The 19527-nt window shown below is 35.1% G+C and overlaps 1 protein-coding gene across 1 annotated transcript in view; it reads right to left on the minus strand.

Annotated features, from left to right (window-relative positions):
• The window catches only part of RBM33 (RNA binding motif protein 33), a 179132-nt gene that overhangs the window by 134998 nt on the left and 24607 nt on the right, over positions 1 to 19527 (minus strand). Inside the window, 3 exon segments of the mRNA XM_021009622.2 lie at positions 7043 to 7355; positions 9021 to 9097; positions 11194 to 11242. Of these exon segments, the coding sequence (XP_020865281.1) occupies positions 7043 to 7355; positions 9021 to 9097; positions 11194 to 11242 (439 nt within the window).

Consider the following 19527-nt stretch of genomic DNA (forward strand, 5'->3'; position numbering starts at 1 on the left):
CTGCTTTAACCATGAAAGTCAAGTCCATAAGGAAAAAGAACTCACTCAAATCCAACAAAACACTTAGATTCCATTTTTCAATTTCCAATCTGCAAAACGGAATTTCATTTATCATTTACTTCTTCCAGAACAGAAATTAGGAGATGAAAAACTAAAGTTGAAGGCATATGAAAGGTATTGCTGTGGAAAAAAAGTATCATCCAGGAATAAGTTATACTACTTTACCTAAGGGGTGTATCTGAAAGGTTTTTTTAAGTTTCTTTAAAGAAATTTTTAAAAATAAACATAGTAGTATAAAAAAATACACGTCCTGTTTAAAGGTTATAATTCCACCACCTCTGTACATATAGCTATAGGAATATAGCCTGGACCTGTGATTTCACTGGTACAGGGAATTGCCAGGTGAAGTAACCTGCTCAACCAATGCAAATAAGCACCTTCTCTGCAACTTTACAATGTCCAGAATTGTCTAAAGCCCTGAAAAGTTAAGTAACTTGTCCAGGGTCACCAAAAAAAAGTGTGAGAAGCTGGTCTAGAACCCAGGACTCCTGGCTTTGAGGCCAGCTGTCTATTACCACACCTCTCTTTCTCCCTCTCCTTCTGTCTCTCCCTCTCCCTCAGCTTGGTGATTGATTCTTAATGCAAACAAGTTACATTGCTAGTGTCTGAAATTCTAAGTTAAATTCCATGCTTCAGAAAAGTAATACGAAGAGCATCAATGACTACTAAATCTATTAAAGAAACTGTGGTCACTAGTTCAGGTAGAACACAAAAGATGAATTATCAGTGTTACATGACAGACATTCAAGTATACAGACAAAAGAACTGTAGACACCAAAAATGCAAGTGAGTGCAGAGCATTAAGACTACCAGTAACATATACAAAGTTTCCTTAAAAGATGAGGGTCAGCCTAATACCAAAGTCCAACAGCAAGCCACCACCCTAAACTATGACCAGCAATAAGCACAGAAAAACCATAAAAAGCATTTTATGTTTCTTTTCTATTTCCAAAAGTACTTAGAGTAACTGTGAACATTCATTAATTCACTTAAAATAGATTAAGCATCTACTATATGCAAAGCACTGTTCTAAATATTACAGTAAAGTACCAAGAGTCAGTGATAGCTATAGAAAAGTAGAAAGAAGCTCCTTTGTATTTTCATCACCTAGCAAAGTGCCCTGCACACTGTAGGCACTTAATGGTTGCTAAATTGTAATGGAATTTGTAGTGTAGTTGGATGATCCAAAACACCTACCCAATTGTGTGTCAGCACAAACTAACAGAGGAAAAGTGCTTGAGGGAGAGAGAACACAAGGAGAGAGGTAGGGATGCTGCTAGGGACGGTCAAAAAAGAGAAAGATAATTAAGAAAACTTGGTAGGTAGGGATGGGAAGTTGTCAGGGATTGAGGGAACGCTTCCAGAAAGTGAAAGCATTTGAGCTAAGTTTGTTAAAAGGATAAAGACTAAAGTAAAGGTATGTACGCAACTTTACTTGGGGGCAGTTCCCCCCACCCTTTCTACTGAGGAAAGAAATGTTCATTATTTGCTACTCAGAAAAAAGAGGGTGAAAAAAAATTACACAGTAATCCATCAACATTCTTCTGTGCTTGTCCTTTTCTAAGTCATGTACAAATATAAATGTTCTCTTTCTCTTAAGTTGATCATAATCTTCTTACAATTCTGTCCTTTACCTTTCACCGAAAGGTTTATCAAAACCACACGGCATCCTAATAAAGCATCTAGCTATGGTGCGCTGCTTGTGAATACAATGCCGTAAAGGCTATATAGCATCCTGTTGTATTATAATACAGTCTTTCCACAGTGTTATATACTCTAATACACCACCACTCAGACTGCCAATACTAGCAGCCAATGGCTGGCATGCCTTTACTGTAACACACTGCTGTTTCATGCCCAGCCTCTCAGCATATGTATGGAACAGAAACACCATGCCTTCAAGGGCACTAGTGATGGCTGGTTAGCCCTAAAGAGCAAATTCTTAATTTTTGTTGCCAGTTCATTTTTTCCAGGTGATGAAACACACCTGGAAACACATCTTCTTTTGATACAACGATGGAGAACTATGGGTAAGGACTGCTGCATATGCTTTCATACTTCCTTGCCTACTCTAGTTTTGCTTATCTGTTTTTCTTTGTTAAAGAAAGGGTTCAATTTGGAGGATTGGGTTAATCAAGTAAAGTAAATATGGAGAAATGAAATGTGGTGTGAAAAACAGAAGGCATCCAACTTAAATTAAAGCAAATTGTATACTAGAGGCATCATGGCACAATGGATACGGCTGACCCTATAGTTAGAAAGACCTGGGTTGAAGTGCTCTCTCTGACATACTATCTATATGGTCATGGTGAGTCACTCAACCCCTTCAGGGCCTCCAAACAATTCTCTCAAACTACAAATTGCAGAGAGGCAGCTCATCACAGGTTGGGGGAGAATGAGAGGAACAAAGAGACAATACATATATCTACCCCCTACATGTATGATGTCAGAGATTAAAAGGTGATAGCTGTCCAAATTCTTTGCAAAATGAGTCACCTAAACTGTGGAGCAATGTCATTTAATGCACCTGGCTGTATTAAATCACCTAGGACTCTGGCTTTGGGTAAACGACTCTACCTGAAAAGACAGAAAGGACCTGGTGATAAATGAACAGGCTGAATATACGATCAACAGATATTTTTGGATGGCTTTGGTTAAAAAAGACTCATGGCCTTAGAAAACTAGGTATGATAGATAAGTTACCATGATCCTATAATCATATGAGGCTACAAAATAATTCTGTGGCTTTTTCTTTCTCACAATAAAAAAGTTCCAGGGATACTGAAGAGGTTAGTATCCATGTAGCCAATGTTTCACACCATCTACAATCTACGGGATCACTATTAACAGAATAATGATCCTGAATAATCAATGAAAGATTAAATTATGCTTTAAGAAGGCACTGAAGTTATACGGCAAGTTGTTAAAGTTATTTTAGGTTTTTCAAAAGCTGAGTAAAATACTCAGGCACTAAAATTTAACTCTTAGTTTTCAAAATGTCAGCCATCAGAATTAATTTCTGGAAGGCTCCACAGATGACTAAGACTCTTTTTTTAACTGTTATTTGCATTTTTTTTCCTACTAATCCTAAACAGAAGTTTTTATTTTTACTTTCACATTGTCTGAACAACGAGCAACTCTTTGACCTTCTTAAAAGATGAATAAAATACCTCTTCAGATTCAGGAGCGGCTTGGGAATCAGCCATCTCCTCTAATTCATCTTCAGCCACATAGTCTTGCTCTTGCATTCCTTGCGGCCCACCATAAGACTGCATGTATTCTTCATCCTAATAGCCATTAAAGAGAAAAGTTTTTCTCACGCATCTTTTTTTTTTAAACACGTTATCATCACGAATCATGCTGTCATTCCAGTAAACTTTTCGGGGGATAATGTACTTGGAGCCAAGCTCAAGCAGTGTAACTGCAATGCCGACGTAGCAAAAGAGAGGAATATCATGCTGCCTAAATACTGAGTTTCGAATTAATATTATAGCTTTTACATCCAGACTACCCTGTTTAACAATTCATGTTTTTTCTTCCATGTCCAATGCTAAGGGAAAGAGTCAGTTCTTTCTATTTAAACAAAAGCATCTGTGTGCTATCAGAGAGAAATGAAAAAAAAATTAAGACAACTAGAGGTCAACTTTCAATTGCCTGTATAAATATAATCCAAGTCTACAAATTCAATTCTGTTCAACAAGCATTCATTAAAAGCCTACTATGTGCAAAGTTTTATGCCCATTTTAGCCATTAGTTTCAACTCACATTCTCCCTTTTTTTTTTATCAGAACTGATAATTATACAAACAAAATGGGCATATTTTACTTGTACTCTTTTCTATCTGCCCTTTCACATTCCCTGGGGTGGTGAATCTCTTTGGTATCCCTAGCCACTCTTCAATGAACAGCAAAATGACATAAACGTAGATAACAGGAGAGAAAAGGTAAAAAATCTAAATAAGATGTTAACTAAGCAATCAGTCCTTGAATAACTGAGAACTAGTTCTATCTAATACTGGTCATAGTCCTGTTATTCAACATTGAAAATAAATGTACTTGATGTAACAGAATTCTTCCTTCTATCTCCAGGACTGCTTCACAGTTTTTCATTTTCCTTTTCACTTTCCAAAAAATACTAACGTCATCCAATTAATCACAATGGATACCACTAGATGTTACTCATGACTAGTGCTATCGCAGGACTGCAACTAAATCCAGACTATGAACTATGTAAAATTAAATTTTTAACCAAAGACATAAAGGAATATAGTTCAATTAACTGGGTGCTCCACAAATACAACACAATAAAATAAAAATCCAATACTCTCTACATCTAAAATGTCACATACAGTTCATTTGTTTTCCTGAAATATCATGCTAATATCAATTGAGGTCCTAAATAAATTTCATGTGCAAAAGATCAGAAAACCTAACCACCATGCCCATTTACTAATAAATGTAATTACTACACCTATTCCACAAAAAACCAAAAGATAAATTATAAGTCACAAATTGATTCTGATTAATAGTAGACCCAAACTTTTGCAAATTTTGATGATCTTGTGCCTCCATCTTGTCCTAAATGCTTGGTGTCAAGCTTCTCCTGATTTTATGGCCCCCAGAACTTGGCAAATGTCTAAAATAAACAACACTTCAGTAGCAGAACCAACACTGTTTTTGTCATGCAAACCATACCTAATGATGGCATCATTTAATAGAAAAAAAACTATTATTAATTTTCTTTATTACTATAAGACAGTACTTCACACACACACCCTTCCCCAACCAGGTTATTTCCATTGCTAAGCAGTGCACATATTTCACTCCTAAGTCTGGTATACTATCATGAACTTCCATACCAAAAAAAAAAAACAGAAAGTCCATTTTTAAAAAAATTACAATGTACATAAAATTAAAATCAAAATGTTAGGGTACTCTGAGGTTAATCTGAAAGAATCAGCTAAATCAGCTAAATTGCCTGACACTTCAAATTTTATTATTTTACATAGGATCTTATGACAATTTTATTGCCAAGACTTCAGATCTTATGCTAAAATAATTCACCTTATATAAATTCCTTTTACAGCAAACTCTGTTGGGATGCAGGTGAGAAAGTTATACTAAATTTGAGAATTCTGTCTTTCCCTGAAGAGAATTACAGAATTTTAGAGCTGGAAATGGACCGTAGATATTATCTACATAGGTTTTTAACCTAGGCATGTGGAACGAGTTTGGGAGAAGGGAAGAAAGTCAGTGAATTTGGTTGGGAAAAAACTTGATTTTTATTTTTACTAACCTCTAATTGACACTTAGCATTTCCTTCAATTTTGAATGTAGACGAGAAACGCTATTCTGAGAAGGGGTCTACAGGCTTGCCCAGACCCAAAAAAAAAAGGTTATGGTTAAGAATCATTGGTCTAGCATAACTCCCTCATTTTACAGACGAAGAAACTCAGTCAAATCGTCACTAAATAAAAATAATTTAGCACATTAAACAGATCTCAGAGTTAAAATCACAGCTCTCTTCCTTCTTCCAATTAAGAAAACAATTAAAAAGGATGCACTCCACAAGGTACTTTGGATACTCCTACCACAGTTTCTAAACTCCAATCCAGGAGCTATGACTACAGGTACAGAAAAAAAATCAAGGCTAGCTTCCTTTAGGTACTCAGGAAAGGGAAAAGGTGTCTTGATGACAGTGGCAGAGCTAGATGGTCAATGACAGAAGAGGAGTAAGCCATATGGAAAGCTGACTAGTCAGGAGGAGTTCTGAAGCAGAGATTGGGGCGGGGGGAGGGGGAACAGAGAGAAGGTAAAGGAATCAATCATCATAAAACCAAAAAGAGATCCAGATGCCCAGAAAATGATATTGCAGATGATCCCACCACCCTGAAGAGCAATCCTACTTCCTTTCCCTCTACCCATCATCCCTCATTCATCAGCAACAACCTCTTACTCCCTCAAACAACCAATCTGACTATCCCCACTATCACTACTCTATCATCTTTTCCCTTTCTCCCTTCCCCTCCTCAATGCATACCCAGCTAACATTTTGGGGTTTCATCATTAAAACAACCATTGTGTAAAGACAGGTAAACCTTAATACATGCAGGTGTTCACATTAAGAGTCAAAAATTAAATAATTATTCAAAATATATAGGCTATACCACCTTGACACAATAAAATTACCCATAATTTCTTTTAAAACTCAGGTTAGGCCTAAACAATTCTAATTCAATACTATCGGAAGACATAGGAATGGACTAAATGACCACTTCTGCAGTACCTGAAATAAGTAAAATTCTATTACAAATATGATCATTGTTTTTCACATTAAACTTCATATAACTGTTTATTTAGACATTTCTCCCTTGAAACCTCACTAAGACATATGATATGAACAGAAAAAACCACCAGTATTTCTTTTCCCAAAATTAAAATCAACACAATCTCTGCCACCTTGATTACAGATAACAAATTATGTGTGTGACATTCTCTAAACTAACCTCCGATCACTTTATTCTGTTTTAGACAGTTCTCAGTTACAAAAAAGATGAATGAGCAGGACATCAATCACTTTGGAATATTAGCACCTTAAAGATGTCTTTAGCAGGTCAATAATCTTTTCACCTTCGAAGGACTTTATCAGATCTTGTCTAAAGCCTGGATAAAAGCTTTTGCATTAAGTACTTCTAACAATTGGCAGTGTATCTCCACCACACAAAGCTGTTTTCTTCCTTATGGACACAATCCTCAAGGTCATGATTCTCAGCAGCTTTCCAGAATGACAAAGAAGCATTACCTACCGGCAAACAAGCTGTCAACACAAACTTTGTCATAGCCTAGATAAAGAAACTGGCAGACAGTGATAATAGGTCTAATTTCCCTCTCTCCCAAGGGAAGTAAATAGATTTCAAATCAGTCTAAAAACCTATGCAAGGAAAGAAATGTTATCTTTGGAGGTACAAAAGAAAAAGACTCACTGGAAATTCATCTAGAGGTTCATTGATTTCAATGTCTAGCACTTCATCATTGTCAATTTCTTCCTCCCCCTGTTCTTCAACATATTCTATTTGGTCTTCTGTCAACTCAGCATCATGGCCTTCATACTGCTCTTCTTCAGTATAGTCTTGAGGATACAATTCAGATCCATCAGATTTGTGATAAATCATTTCATCCTCTCCTTGTTCATATTCCGATTCATGTTCTACAGATTGATCATTAGTATTGTCGGAGAGTTCAAATGATGTAACCATGCCAGATGTAGTGTTAAGACTAATTGTGACACCCTGAGAACTAGAGTGGACAAACATACACAAAATGAACCTTAGACACTAACACAAAAATCTTATCAATTATTTGTTACAAAGATTTAAACCATAGCTAGTGAGAATTTAATACAATGAATATGCAAATGATTAATATTTCCTTAAGCAATGACCTAAAATAACGTTTTACACATTTTATAATTCATTTCAATAAACCCATCTCTCTCTCTCTCTCTCTCTCTCTCTCTCTCTCTCTCTCTCCCTTCCCCTCCCCCCCTCTCTGTTTATCATTGATCAAGATAATCAAATCAACCAGAAGGCAAAAATCCTTAGTGGTAGCTGGAAAAACTAAATGCAATTTCAACTTTTCAGAATAAAAACTCAGGAAAACTGTTGGAACTATATCTGTTTTCAAGTGTTTTTGAAATTTAAAACTATATACACATATATTCTATTAACAGAAATAAACATTTTTATTTTAAATGCTTCTGACTATAATTTTTTAAACGTAGGATTTACATAGTAACTAATTCTCTATTATAATGTATCTATTATTACAAACTTTCAAGTGTTTTAGAACTTACCTATAATAAAAGGAATTTCTGAGCATGTCCAAAGTTAAAAATAGTAAGATAATCTTCAGCCCAGAAAATCAGTTCATTTCATTCAACATTGTGATGAGAAAATTATTACAAGCACAAAATAATCATTTTATGCAAAGAATCATGAAAGATAAACATCAAGTAATTAAGGCAGGGAAAAAAAGCAAATTTCAAATTCAAAAAATCCTATAAATAAGTCAATACTTTAAAAATATGAATAACTTTAACTCACATGATGACCTGACATACCACTTAAACAATGAAAATTCTGACAACAGAAAAATTCAGAGAAAAAGTAACTTGGCTTGAAAAAACACAACATGTTAATACTCAAGCAATCAGTTAAGTATGGTTTAAAATACACTCATGATGACAAAAATTAACAAAAACACAGAGGACTATAACAAATTCCAGATTTACTCTTCTATATTAGGAACTGAACATCAAATTCCTTCCCAAAGATTTTCCTTTAAAAATTTAATAACAAGGCAGTAAATAATCAATTACTCATTTCACTAAAGCATACTAATAATTCAATTTCTCATAGATACTTAGAAAGTATTTCAACAAATTAAAAAAGGAGATTCCAAGATAACAAGGACCATAATAAAACAAATTACGAATCCAAAGGAACATTTCCAAAATGTTCATTCTTGAAATAAAACTAAGATAATGAACAAAGGCGTTAAAAGAGAATCACCATAGTTCATTAGCCACAATTTACATTAAACGGTTATAACAATAGTATTTTACATATATTTTTTAAAATTTCATAAATTTATTGATCCTCATTCAATATCCCAAAAAAGCAACTCAACATGACAATTTCATTAGTTTTTTAAAATAATACTTTAGATGTAATATATAGACATGAATATACATAGACTATACATATACGTTAGAGAATATATAAATAAAAAAATGATCATCTAGACACAATCATCTGAACAAATCCTTCAAATATAGTTTTAAGTATATAAATACATGTCATGCAGTTTTAAGTATATAATGTATGTATACATACAAACACATATAATCTTTTCTTCATTCAAGCTAAACGAAAATGTAGAAAACTAAGTTTAGTAAGGTACCTGAAATTTAGTTCATCTTCATTATCGCTCTGCAAAAGATCATCATTCAGTTCTTCATCTGACAAGTCTGACTGATTCTGGACGGAAAATTTTTTATTAATATTTGTCCTTTCTATAAAGAAATATTACAAGAATGACCAATTTATAATAATTACATTGTTCTTAATTTTTTGCAATTAAAACATGGCATCTAGGTATATAAATCGCAGGACCACTGATTTAGAATTGAAGTCATCAGGTCTAATCCCTTCATTTTAAGCATGAGGAAATGAGACCCTTATTTTCAGTCAAGTAACTTTCCCAAGAACACTAAGTGGCAGTGCTTGAATAACATAAACCCAGGACCTCTGATATCAGATCTAGCGCACTTTTCACAGCATGAAAATACCTCTATATAGTATGCCAGCTAGACAAATGCCTAGACAAATTTCTAAGTTTCAGAGAAAGCTAAAAATTGAGACATTAAGTTGGAATTCAAACCTATTCAAAAATTATTATCCCATGTACAAGAAACTGCCTACTCACTTGGGATACAAAAACAAATGAAACAGTCCTTGTTCTTATTATGCTTTAATTTTTACTTAAGAGACTAAGCACATACACAAATACATGTGGCACAACCTAACTTGAAGGAGGGGAGGAGAGAGTTTGGAAAGTGGTGGAGAAAAACAAGGAGATTAAGAAAGCTTACAGGAAGTTGTACTTGATAGGTGAGCCTAAAAGGGAGATAAGGATTCTAAAACACGGTGAGGTGATCAGGAAAGTATATTTCAGGACTGTGTGAGGCAATAATATAAATGGGGCTGAAAAAGCCAGTTGAAGCCAGATTTGGAGTGTCTTAAATAACAGGCAGTAACCCAATGTTTTTGAAAAGGGAAATGCCCTTAAGATTATTTTGTAACATTGTGGAAGACAGATTATAGATGGGAAAAACTTGAAACAGAGAAATCAAATAACAAGTTATTTAAATAGTCCAGCCAAGAATGATAAGGATCTGAACTAGGATAGTAACTGTATGACTGGAGAGGGTTCCAAAGATTACACAAGTAGAAGACAAGACTAAGCAAATGGTTGTTATGAGGTAAGAACTCAATTGTTTTGGAACATCTCTAACATTCAGGAGTTTTACCCTCCTTATCTGTTGCCTTCTTCCATTTGTATTAGAACGATTTCCCATCAAAATGTTCAGAATATATTACAAAAGAGATTGTCTGTGAATATTCAGAAAAGAAGGCAATGTTCACTCAAAGCCAGCATGGGTTCATCAGGAGCAAATTATGCAAGATGATACTAATTTCATTTTTTGACAAGGTTACTACATCGATAAGGTATAGTCCTTAGAAACTGAAGAAGAGGGTGAGGAAAAAAGACAAAGATAATAAGGAACTGAAGATATGAACATGAGTAACTGGAAAAATGATGATCCCCTCAAAAGAAATAGGTTAAGTTTCAGGGAGATAAGAATATTTGTTTTGGGATCCCGAACATTTGAGTTTAGGATGCCAACAGAACATACAGTAAACAGTTCAAGATATAGGAAGAAGCAGGATTCACAAGAAGGATCAGGGTCCATTTGAGAGTCAAATGTGCAAAGCTGGATATTTTATAACTCCTTGTTCACCCAGTTCCAAATCTATATGCTATCACACATGAGGATAAAGATATTCATTTTGCCTGAAAGTATGGTACAGTGAAAGACATTGTCAAATGCTTTGCTGGGGTTTTTCAATATCAAAGGAATATCCCTTATCATTCTAGTAACCTTTTCAAAAAATGAAGTTAGTTAATACTCCAAATTTAGTTTTACAAATAGTTTTTCATGAAGGCATGTTTTATATACATTATTACAGTATGACTTGAGGGGGTTTGTTTTGTTTAGGGGAAAGGGGGTCCAGATCTGTGATTTCATCAGGGTAGGGAGCTCCCAGTGACTGAACTCCCTTTAACAACCCTTTAACAAATTAGGTAATTGTTCTGTAACTCAGAGTACTGAGCTCTCTATGACACAAAGGAGGAGATCAATGACCTGCCCAGAATCACACAGCTATCATGGAGCAAAGATACCTTTCTGACTCCAAGGTCAACCCTCTATTCTTACAGCACACTGATTCTCATTATTTAAAAGAAGCTAAACTTCAAGGACTCATTTTCAAAAAGAACACTTGTTTCTTACCTTTTTGCCAGACAGCAAATCTTCTCCAAGCAAATCATCTTCAAGTTCACTGGGAAAAAATGGCAAGTCAATAATCTATTTCTAGAAATAACAAAACACTATAGTTTCTATTATATAAACCAGCATCATGTAATAAGACAACCACTGGCTCTATGGGTTATACAAAGGTTCTGGTTTTATAATGCTAATTTAGATATATTTTCTTCCCTTGCCTTTCACCTCTCCTCCAATAATAAGTATAGGCACAGGTAGGGGCACATGTATGTATATATACACACACAAATGTATATGTACATGTATATGTATATGTATATACACACACCCCTACATATGTGTGTATAAAGTCTGTTAGATATATATGTATACTAATACACATAATAAATGGCGATTGACTGACTTGTTGATATACATATAAAATGTATAGTCCCACATTTTAGGGAGGGGATAGGTAGCATTATAGTATAATACAAAAATTAACAAGCTAGGAATCAGTTTTCCTCCTAGTCCTGGCTCTGTGCAATAGAATAAATTTAGGCAAGTTATTCTTGGTCACAGGTTCCACATACATAAAATGAGGGCAGTGACTAGATCACCTATCTCTAAGATTCTAACATGGAAAGGTAAGAGCTGCTCATTTTTGCCTACATCTTCACTAACTGAAAACTGTAAACAAAAACAAACAAAACAACAACAAAAAACATTCTGTGAACTTTTCAAAAAATGAAATATTTAAGATAGAGTATTTAAACAGTATTAATCAAGATTATCCTCTCAGAAATACATATATACACACATATGTGCATATATATTTTATATACGTGTGTGTGTGTGTGTGTGTGTGTGTGTGTGTGTGGAGAGAGAGAAAATATGAGATGATTTTTTTTTTTTTGGAGTAAGGAGAGACACTGTCACCTGGGGAGATCCTTATGTGTGTAAAGCACTGGGCCCGGAGTCAGGAAGACAAGTTCAAATCTATCCTGAGACTGGGCAAGTCATTTAATGTCTGTTTGCCTCAGTCTCCTCAAATGTAAAATGGGCATAATAACAGTGACTACTTCTAGGCTTATTGTGAAGATCAAATAAGATAATATTTGTAAATTACTTGGCATAGTATGCCTGGTACACAAAAGGAAATTAAATGTTTTTTTATTCTTTTCCACTCACAACAAAAAGCACAAATTAACTCAAATAGATCAGAGGAATATGCAGGGAAAAAGTAAGGTATAATAAGACTGGAGAGGTAGGAGGTGGCCAGGTTGTAAAGGTCAGACGGATGCTATAGGAAGAGTAATTTGACTGATAGTCCAGTGCAGGATGGACTAGAGCTGGGAGAGACTAGAAGAAGGGAAACCAACTAGGCTATTGCAACAGTTTGGAGAGGAAGAGATGAGGACTTGCACCAAGATGGTGGCAGTATCAGAAGAGAAAGAAGGGAGCAAGATAATGTTAAGAAGACAAAACATTGTGTATGTTAAGAAAGTAAAATTGACAGAAATTGGCACTAGATTGGATATGGGTCGTGAAAGTGAAGAGTCACAGAAAATACTTAGGTTATGAGTCTGGGTGACTAGGAGGACAGGGAGGTTTTAAGAGGAAATATAATTAGTTCAGTTTGGGGCATGTCTATGGGACACTCAGTTTGAGATGCCTAATATGAAGTTGGTGTTACAAGTTAGGAGGTTAAATCTGGATACGTAGATCTGAGAATCATCAGTACAGAGATGATAACTGAATCCACAGAAGCTGATAAAAATCATCAAGAAAAACAGTATAGTGGGAGAAGAGAAGAGGGACCAGGATGGAATACTTGGGGATACCTACTTTTAGCAGGCATGACCTGGACAAAGATCCAGCAAAGTAGGCTGAGAAGGAGCATTCAGATAAGTAGGAAAACCAGGATACAGTAGTATCACAAAAACCTAGTAAGAAGAAGGTAGAAAGGGGGTAACTCACAGTCGCAAAAGCTGTAGAGGTTTAAAAAAGATGAGGATTCAAAAGGCTATTAGATTTTTGGTAACCAAGAAATTATTGGTAACTTTGGGTAAAGCAGTTTCAGTTGCATGAGGTTGCAAGCCACACTGAAGAGAGTTAAAAAGAGAACAAGAGGAAAGGAAGTGGAGGCATTGGTTATAAACAGTCTCCACAAAGAGTTTAGTCTCAAAAAGGAGAAGAGATGGAACAATAGCTAGCAAGAATGAATCAAGTTAGAGCTTTCTGAGGATAAAGGAGACATGGACATGTTTGTATGCAGTAGGGTGGCAGCCAGTAGACAAGGAAAGATTAAAGATGATTGAGAGGGTGAGGATGATGAAGGGGGTAATCTGCTTGAGATGGAATGGAATGTGATCCCTTGTGCATATAGACAGGGTTAGCCATAGTAAGGATGAGGGCCACTTCTTCATGACAGCATGGGAGGGAGGAGACAGTGGCAGAAAACATCTGGGTGATGTGAGATCAGGAGAAGAAAAGAGGGAGAGCTCAGAAAATGGCCTCAATTTTTTCAGTAAAATATGTGGTAAGATTCTCAGCTGAGAAGAAGGAAAAAAGATGGGAAATGTGAAGAGGGATAAAAAGGGCTGAGAGAGCAGCTGCGGTGAGTGGGATAATTAGTTAATTAGGGAAGTGTAAAAAAACTGCCTTGCCATAGTGAGAACCCAGGTGAAATTAAGTAGTATTTTGTAGTGGACACAATCACACAGTTTCATGATTTTCTCCAGCTTCATTCAACAAAACATGTGTAGGAGGCAAAGGCAGTGGTTAGTGGAAGTGACCAAAGCCTCACACTTGGAAGAGCAAAATCATTGATACAATAAGAGGACAAAGGACTCAAGAGGAAGGCATAGAGTCAAAATAATTCATTAAGGGTAAATATGGGGAAGTGAAGAAAGTGTAGTTACTGCAGAAGTGATAGCTTGAGAAGGAGTCATCGAATAATTGTAGGTCCCAATGAGAACAAAAAATAGGGTTTGGGCTTGCAAGGAAGAAAGAAAAGTAAAATGACAATAGACTATGAACAGATAAGAGAATTTCCAGAGTTCACAGATAGAAATGGTACATTTGTGGATGATGGCAAGATCAAGAGTATGACCAACCATCTTTGTGGGTGGCTAAAGTAGGTTGCAGAAGTAGTTCATGTGAGATAAGTAAGCTGAGGAACTGTGAGATGAGGGCATTTGAGAGAATAACAAATATGTATATCAAAGTCTCCTAGTATAAAGACAGAAGTCGGAAAAAGAGAATGTGAGCCAGGCACTGAACTCAAAAGGAAGTGTCCTTGAGGACACTGTCCTAGCAGACAACTATCAGGATTCTGATTGGGTGGTAGATAAAGATTAAATGAACCAACATACTTGAGGCCTTTCTTAGTGCTCTGAAGGATTTGTTTTGTTTGTTTAAATACCCCAGGGAGCATTAATGCAGAACTTGGGCTATTCATCCATTAACCCCCACCATGAATCTATGAATGGCACACCTCCTTTTGTAATCATACAAATCTTCAACGATGCCTTTTTTGAACAGATTGAGGATGGCTTTGAATGCCAGGTTAAAGAGTGTAGCCTTTACTTGGTAGGTGATAAGGAATCACTGAAAGGTTTGAATAATAGTGATAAACTCCTATCTATGCATAAGGAAGAAAAGTTTCTAGATGCCACTGAAGTAGAAGAAATAGGAAAACCTACTAAGACCACTTTTTGTTGTAGCAAAGAACTAAAAACAAAGTAGATGCCTACTGACTGGAGCTAAATAATATGTAGAACATAAATAAAATACAATACTACTTCACAATAAGAAACAATAGATATGAAGATTACAGGAAGGTCTGAGAAGACATAAAAGGAAACAAAGTAACATAAAAACAGACAGGAAAACAGTATAACAATTTTTTTAAAAAATCAAAACTGAGGAGCATTAATATAATGACCTAGAATGGCACCAATGGAGAAGCTTAAGAATTTACTTTCCTCCATCCTCTGCAGAAACAGAACACAGCATGTACTGTTGGCTTTAGTTGAGCAACTGGTTGATTTTACTAAATTGATTTCTTTATCTTTCTTTTTTTATTTACTATAGGGGCTCTAGACAGAGGGAAAACAAGGGATATATTGCGAAATGAAGGAAATGTAATAACAATAAGCATCAATAAAAGCTTAGGAATAAAGAGGAAATGACACTGTCCAAATGAGTGGCTATGGCAATAATAACATGAATAAAAAAGGTGGATCTTGATCAATACTCCAGATGTAGAATTGATAGAATTTGGTGGGTGGTTGGATATGAGGTGGAGAATAAAAGGTAGGGCCAAGATTTTAACAACAGGAGTATGGTGAGTAAAAAGAGCAGGTATGGGTGAGTTAAAACAGTGAAGAAAGTACAGCAACCAATTTCTAGAAAAAGAGAGTAAACCTAGTTTTAAATACATAAAACATGAAATGTGAGTGAGGAATCCAAGTCAAAATGTGCTATAGGCAGTTGCAGGATGCAGGTCTTAACCCCAGAAAAAAAAGATCCAATAAGGATGTCATTTACATAAATCTGAGAGTTTAAATTATAGAAATTAACAAGAACAAAAAAAAGGGAGGGGGAAGACAAAGAAATAGGAAAGGAGGAAAAGAAAAAAAAAGACTATCCCAGGAAGAGGTAATGGTTAATAGTGCCAAACAGCATCTTTCTAAAAATTTGTCATGTTGTTTGACTTTTGAGAATATGGACAAACCTAGGGGTTTAAAAAAAAAAGGTGAACAAAAAGGCTTTTTTAGGATTGAGTTAATTCATAAAAGAGAAGGAACGTCTTCTGACAAGATGGTAGAGCAAGTGGCAAAGACTCCGCCCAGTTCTCCTGCACCACCTCAAAATGACAAATAGCCCCAAACCAAAGAATGATGATGACAACAATAAAAAAGGGGGGGGGGAGAATATGCCAAGTAAATTTGACAAAAGACTGATAAATGATAAGAAATTTCCAATGAAATGAATGAACATAATTTTAAAAAACAGAGATAAAAGCCCAACAAAGAGAAATCAAGGCTGGAATAATATTCCCTCAAGAACAGGTAATATATCACAAGAACTTCCAAAGTAGTTCTATTGCTAAGAAGAGGAATAAGATCAGTGAAGAAAGAAGTAATGAAGATAAATCTGAGAACTGAGAAACTAGAAAAGATAGTGGAAAAATGAAATAGTGGTCCCTGAGGAGCAGAGTTACCTAGGCAGAAGGAAAATATGCAGAGATAGAATAACAAACAGGACAAAAGAAAATCATCAGAAGGCATTCATCAGAACTCTAGAAAACAAAGGAAGAGATCTAGATGACAGAATTCAATAAAACAATCTTTGAGCTCCTATAAAAAAAAACTGGGGGAAAAAAATCAATATCCCATATTCCAGGAATATTAACCAAAAAAAAAAACCGAAACAAAAAACCTGCCCTAAGTATTGGAAACTGAAAATAGTAAAAATTATTAAGGTTCGTAGGATGCCAACAGAGAAGAACCCTAATCATCAAGATACTAGTCACCAACATCCAGTTTCTCTACGAGGGGGATGCTTAAAACAACCAGTAGGAAAGTATTTGCGTACAAAAAAGCACCAATTCAAACCACAGTAAGACAACTCAATGAGGGCTAAAAATGAAAAGAAGCTATAATGCAATATACTCCAAAATAAATAAAAAATAGCCACTATTCCAAGGTCACCTATCCCAGAAAACTGAATACAATCCATCAGAGAAAATTTTGGTTCTTCAATGAAGTCATTTCTTTCCTGATAAGAAATCCAGATCCAGGGAAAGCCTTTAACATAAAATACACCCAGCAGATGAAACTTTAACAAAGAAATTTAACTGAAGTAAAGAACAAAAGATTATTCAATATTAATATGCTGTACGAAAGATATAAGCCTCCTGCAGCTTTTAAGTCCTAGTAAGGATAATTTTTAAAAGGTTAGCAATTCTTTTTTTCTTTGGTAAGGCAATCGGGGTTAAGTGACTTACCCAGGGTCACACAGCTAGTATGTATCAAGTGTCTGAGGTCATATTTGAACTCAGGTTCTCCTGACGCCAAAGCCAGTGCTCTATCCACTATGCCACCTAGCTGCCCCAAAAAAGCTAGCCAATTCTAAGGAAGAATTCAATGAAAAGGGAACAAAGCATGAACAGATCATTTAAGAGACAAAGTATTTCTTAGAACCAGGTGTTAAAAACATAAGTTAAACATGGAAGGGAGACAGATGATGATTCCTAAACATAATGCTATCAGGGCTCCAGATATAAAATGTAAGATACATAAAAAATTGAATCAGGAAAAGTAGAATCCTACACCTAACTATTTTTGGTGTGAGTAAAGATGAAGGAGGATTTTTACAAAATAAAAAAGGCTTTCTATTTGGTTTGGACAAAAAGGGGGAAGCTATCTGTGAGTTCAGGAAATGAGTCTGGAGTGTTAGAATCATACTTTATACTGGTTGGAGGGGAGGAGGGTAACATCAGAAAGGAAAATCAAATTTAATGTTGACGAATTGAATTCATCAACAAAAAGGAAGTGAATTACAGCTTTGATTAGGAAACAAAATATAAAATTTTACTTAGAGGTTAGAATAGAATTTGCTATATTTTGGATGAATTAAAAAAAGGGCTGCCCTCATGATTTCAGATAACAATCTTTTGTTTGCTAATTCCTTAAGAAAGAGAAGGGACACCACATAATGATTTAAGGCACTGCAGATAATGAAAAAAAGCAGAAGGGTGACATAGTGGATACAGTGCCAATCTTTAGAGTAAGCAAACCTAAATTTAAATACTGCCTCTAAAACATATCAGCTGTGAGACTATGGACAAATCATTGCCCAGAGCAACTCTCTAAGTTACAGGTGAACTGCCAACATATAATTTGTGTAGGGAGTTTCAGAACCAGAACGTTTCTGATATCAATGTTGTGACAGATCTATAGACCTCTATACAACCTTACACCCTCCTCAAAAAAAAAAAAAAGAATTAAAAATAAAATAGCTATTCATCAAAAGGCACAGCAACCAAATTCTTAAAAGGAAATTTTTTTTTAAAAGATGGCTAAGTGATACACAGTAACAAAATCTTACAGGAATCAGAAGAAAATGAGAAAAGAAAACACAGGTAGAGAGATTAACCTTAGTAAAGTATGGTCTTAGCAGGTAGACTCCCAAGTGTTTTATATTGTTAGTTATTTTAAATGGAATTTCTCTTTCTAGCTCTTTTCTGTCAGGTTTTGTTAGTAATATATTAAAATACTGATGATTTGTATGGGTTTATTTCTGCTGAGATTGTTAAATTGCTTCAATTAGTTTTTTAGTTGATTCTCTAGGGTTATCTAAATAAACCATATCAGCTGCAAAAAGTGATAGTTTTGTTTCCTTTTTATCTTTTAAGAATTTCTTCAAAATCTGTTTTTTATTTTATTGTAATAGCTAGCATTTCCCATACAATACTGAATAGTAATGGTTATAAGATATCATTGCTTCATCCCTGATCTTACTGGAAAGGCTTCTAACTTTTCCCCATAATAGATAATGCTTGCTCTTAGTTTTAGTTAGATACTGTTTTTTATTTTAAAGAAAGCTCCATTTATTCCTATGCCTTCTAATGTTTTTAAAAGGAATAGGTGTTTTATTTTATAAAAAGCTTTTGTCTGCATCTATTGAAATGATCTCATGATTTTTGTTGCTTCTGTTGTTAACATGGTCAACTAAGTTTTCCTACGTTCCTGGTACAAATCCATCCTGGTCATAATGTATGATCTGTATGACAAATTGCTGTAATCTTCTTGCTAGTATTTTACTTCAAATTTCTGCATCAGTAACTATTAGGGAAATTGGTCTACATATTTCTTTTTCTGTTTTGACTCTCCTTGGATAAGGTATCAAGACCACATTTGTTATAGAAGAATTTCATAGATCTTATTTACCTATTCTTTTTTCAAGTGGCTTACACAGTATTGTAATTAAAAGGTCTTTAAGTGTTGGGTGGAATTGGCTTGTAAATTCACCTGGTCCTGGGTTTTTTTTTTTCCTTAGGGAGTTCATTTATGGTTTGTTCCATTTCTTTTCCTAAGAAATGGTTATTTAAAGGCCAGCTAGGTGGCGCAGTGGATAGAGCACGGGTCCTGAATTCAGAAGGACCTGAGTTCAAATCCAACTTCAGGCACATGACACTTACTAGCTGTGTGACCCTGGGCAAGTCACTTAACCCCACTGCCTAGCCAAAAAACAAACAAACAAACAAACAAGAAATGGTTATTTAAGTATTCTGCTTCCCATTCTGTTAATCTGGGCAATTTATATTTTTGTAAATATGCATCCACTTAA

Source organism: Phascolarctos cinereus, unplaced genomic scaffold (assembly GCF_003287225.1).
Source record: "Phascolarctos cinereus isolate Bilbo 61053 unplaced genomic scaffold, phaCin_HiC Scaffold_1;HRSCAF=81, whole genome shotgun sequence".
In the NCBI taxonomy this organism is placed as follows: Eukaryota; Metazoa; Chordata; class Mammalia; order Diprotodontia; family Phascolarctidae; genus Phascolarctos; species Phascolarctos cinereus.